Source organism: Lottia gigantea, assembly GCF_000327385.1.
Source record: "Lottia gigantea unplaced genomic scaffold LOTGIsca_28, whole genome shotgun sequence".
Classification (NCBI taxonomy): domain Eukaryota; kingdom Metazoa; phylum Mollusca; class Gastropoda; family Lottiidae; genus Lottia; species Lottia gigantea.
Genome location: NW_008708898.1, coordinates 1,213,797 through 1,217,018, shown reverse-complemented (window position 1 = coordinate 1,217,018; position 3,222 = coordinate 1,213,797). Strand labels below are relative to the sequence as shown.

The window sequence follows — 3,222 nt, the reverse complement described above, 5'->3', positions numbered from 1 at the left end:
CGAGTTATTAAAATATTTCAGAATTTTGAACGGAAATCGGACAGGATAGGCCTATAGTGGAAGTCCGTTCGGTCAATGATTGTTACACCGCCTCGGCTGTAGTGATATAACATAACTTTATCAGTGTTTATCATATTCACATATTATATATCGCTCAATCAATTATAACCTAAGGTACTAGCTAGTGATAATGTTCAAACCGTTATCTAATGATGGGGTACGATTTCATGCCCCGCCCACCAAACACGTCGACAGCGCCTTATATGGTCAATCTCCTTATATGGGACAGGCATAGACGTATTTCTTGGAAGTGAGGTTTGATAGTATATAAATGATACGTGATCATCGTTATCATTCAGTTTATCATTAGTAATTAGACAGTCAGGGTCTAGTTATCATTCGCATCATGGAAGACGAAGTAGCTGCCTTGGTTATTGACAATGGGTCCGGTATGTGTAAAGCCGGTTTTGCTGGGGATGACGCCCCCAGAGCTGTATTCCCTTCCATTGTTGGAAGACCAAGACATCAGGTAAGTTTTTATTTATTTTATTCGATAGAATTCCCTGCATTAATTTCTAATTTACATCTTAAAAACATATTCCAAAACAAAAATGTCAAAACATTCGATATGTAAGTTAAAATGATATAATATGCCCTGTGCTGTATGCCGATACTAAATAGTACAAACTGTAAGCCTATGATTCGGAATATAGAAATTATTAATAATTGATCTACAATGAAAACAAAATTATTATTTTAATTTGTGATATTATGAATAGACAAACAGCCTCTATCTTTTGTGATACAGTGGAATATAAAATCAAATTTATGACATCACCAAAAGTAGTAATTTTTGTTGATTTATGAAATTATGCCGGGTTTTTTTTATCTGTTTTTTGCTAAATAACTTGAGAGACGGATTTGATGGAAAGGGAAAATTTGTTTAGAAAATTCAATTGATTCGAGTGGTCATGAAATAGAAATAGAAATATGGAACTATTTTTGGCTCACTAGGAATATTGTTTTTGTGTTCGTGTCTATTTTCGCCAAAGGTCGACTTTTGTTTAAGGAAAGGTCATATTTATTAAGGAATTTCATGATGCTTTCAGCGCTAATATATTGTTCTTGGCATTATTTACAATTCAACTTTTATGTTTTCAGGGTGTTATGGTTGGTATGGGACAGAAAGACAGCTATGTAGGAGATGAAGCTCAATCCAAGAGAGGTATCCTCACCTTAAAATATCCAATTGAACATGGTATTGTCACCAACTGGGATGATATGGAGAAAATTTGGCATCACACTTTTTACAACGAATTGAGAGTTGCCCCAGAAGAACATCCCGTCCTTTTAACAGAAGCTCCCTTAAATCCAAAGGCCAACAGAGAAAAGATGACACAAATCATGTTTGAAACCTTCAACTCACCAGCTATGTATGTAGCTATCCAAGCTGTATTGTCTCTGTATGCCTCTGGTCGTACCACTGGTATCGTCCTTGATTCTGGGGATGGTGTAAGTCACACAGTACCAATTTATGAAGGTTATGCTCTACCTCACGCCATTATGAGATTAGATTTGGCTGGCCGAGATTTAACTGACTACCTCATGAAGATCCTAACTGAAAGAGGTTACTCATTCACCACCACTGCTGAACGAGAAATCGTTCGTGACATTAAAGAAAAATTATGTTACGTCGCTTTAGATTTTGAACAGGAAATGTCAACAGCAGCCAATTCTTCCTCCTTGGAAAAGAGTTACGAACTTCCCGATGGTCAAGTTATTACTATTGGTAACGAACGTTTCCGATGTCCCGAAGCTTTGTTCCAACCATCTTTCTTGGGTATGGAAAATGCTGGTATTCACGAAACAACTTATAACTCCATCATGAAATGTGATGTTGATATCCGTAAAGATCTATATGCCAATACTGTCTTATCCGGCGGAACCACTATGTATCCAGGTATTGCTGACAGAATGCAGAAAGAGATTACCTCCCTTGCTCCACCTACCATGAAAATCAAAGTCATTGCTCCTCCAGAAAGAAAATACTCCGTATGGATTGGTGGATCTATCTTGGCTTCTCTTTCTACCTTCCAACAGATGTGGATCTCCAAACAGGAATATGATGAATCTGGTCCATCCATCGTCCACAGAAAATGTTTCTAAGATGGAAGAGTTTTGTGTTGTCATTCTGGTCATTGTGTATATACTACACTACAATAATTTAAAATATATACCATCAGTTGTTTGTGATAAACTGTGACATAATTAGACGTTTTTTTTAAAGTCAACAACGGTAGCCAATTTTTACAATTATGCCTTCGGGTATCTTGGTCGCATTTCTACAAACTGGTCTAATGGGTTTTTGTAGAAAACGACCTAGAATAAAAGGTATTTTGTAAGTAAACCGCGTTACCTATAGCTCAGACCCTGTTTTGTTACTTCTTGCAATAAAATTGTTTGAAACTTAATCGTTCTTTTATCTCACTCGAGTTTGATATTCTCAATGCGGAAGCGCAATGGGCGCAAGCATGTGAAATATTTTGTGGCAACAACGTGCCCTAAAAGCGCCGCCATTAAGCCTTATTGCCAGATTTCTACTGCACGTCTCAGCTCTTTGAAGCTCATAGATCTACAGAAGAAGCAAGTCGTTGTTTTCCGGATAGACCAATATCTACAGCTGGAAATAATAATTTTGTAGCATTGGCTCTTATCTCTGTCCATTGCCTCCTAGTTTGAAATAGACCAGTAAGATTGTGATACTGGATTTATCTCCCTTTACATATAAAATTTGAACCATTGTCTTGTATCAACTATTTGTTTTCTTTTCCATTACAAATATAATACACAAAAACTCTCTGGTCATAGTCTTCATTATTTAGAAGCAATGCTAGCTCAGCCATTATGGTCCATATTTATGCTCGTTTAGCGAGTGAGAAGGTCGTTTCTTGAACCTTTTACCTTTCACATAAGGATCAAATTGTCACTTTGATAAAGAAAGACATGACAAAAACATAAACTTTAAAACAAAAAACAATAAAGCCTTCTCCATTTTCATTGAGAGGTATGGGGCCTTGGTTTTGTCTCCGTAACGGTCCCATCCGAATAATTGAACGTTTATTTCCATATTAAAACTCCACTTGCATCATTGACCGAGTTGAAAATCCGAAGGTATCGTATTAACCTATGCCAGAATCAACATATTTCCGTTGATGTCAGATA

At 36.7% G+C, this 3,222-nt stretch overlaps 1 protein-coding gene across 1 annotated transcript; it reads left to right on the top strand.

Moving 5' to 3' along the window:
- The first annotated feature begins 341 nt into the window (after positions 1-341).
- LOTGIDRAFT_215510 (hypothetical protein) lies at positions 342-2,859 on the top strand. Its single transcript, XM_009056565.1, has 2 exons — positions 342-529; positions 1,162-2,859. The coding sequence occupies exons 1-2, from the start codon at positions 407-409 to the stop codon at positions 2,164-2,166; spliced, it is 1,128 nt and encodes a 375-aa protein (XP_009054813.1). The 5' UTR covers positions 342-406; the 3' UTR covers positions 2,167-2,859.
- The last annotated feature ends 363 nt before the right edge of the window (positions 2,860-3,222 follow it).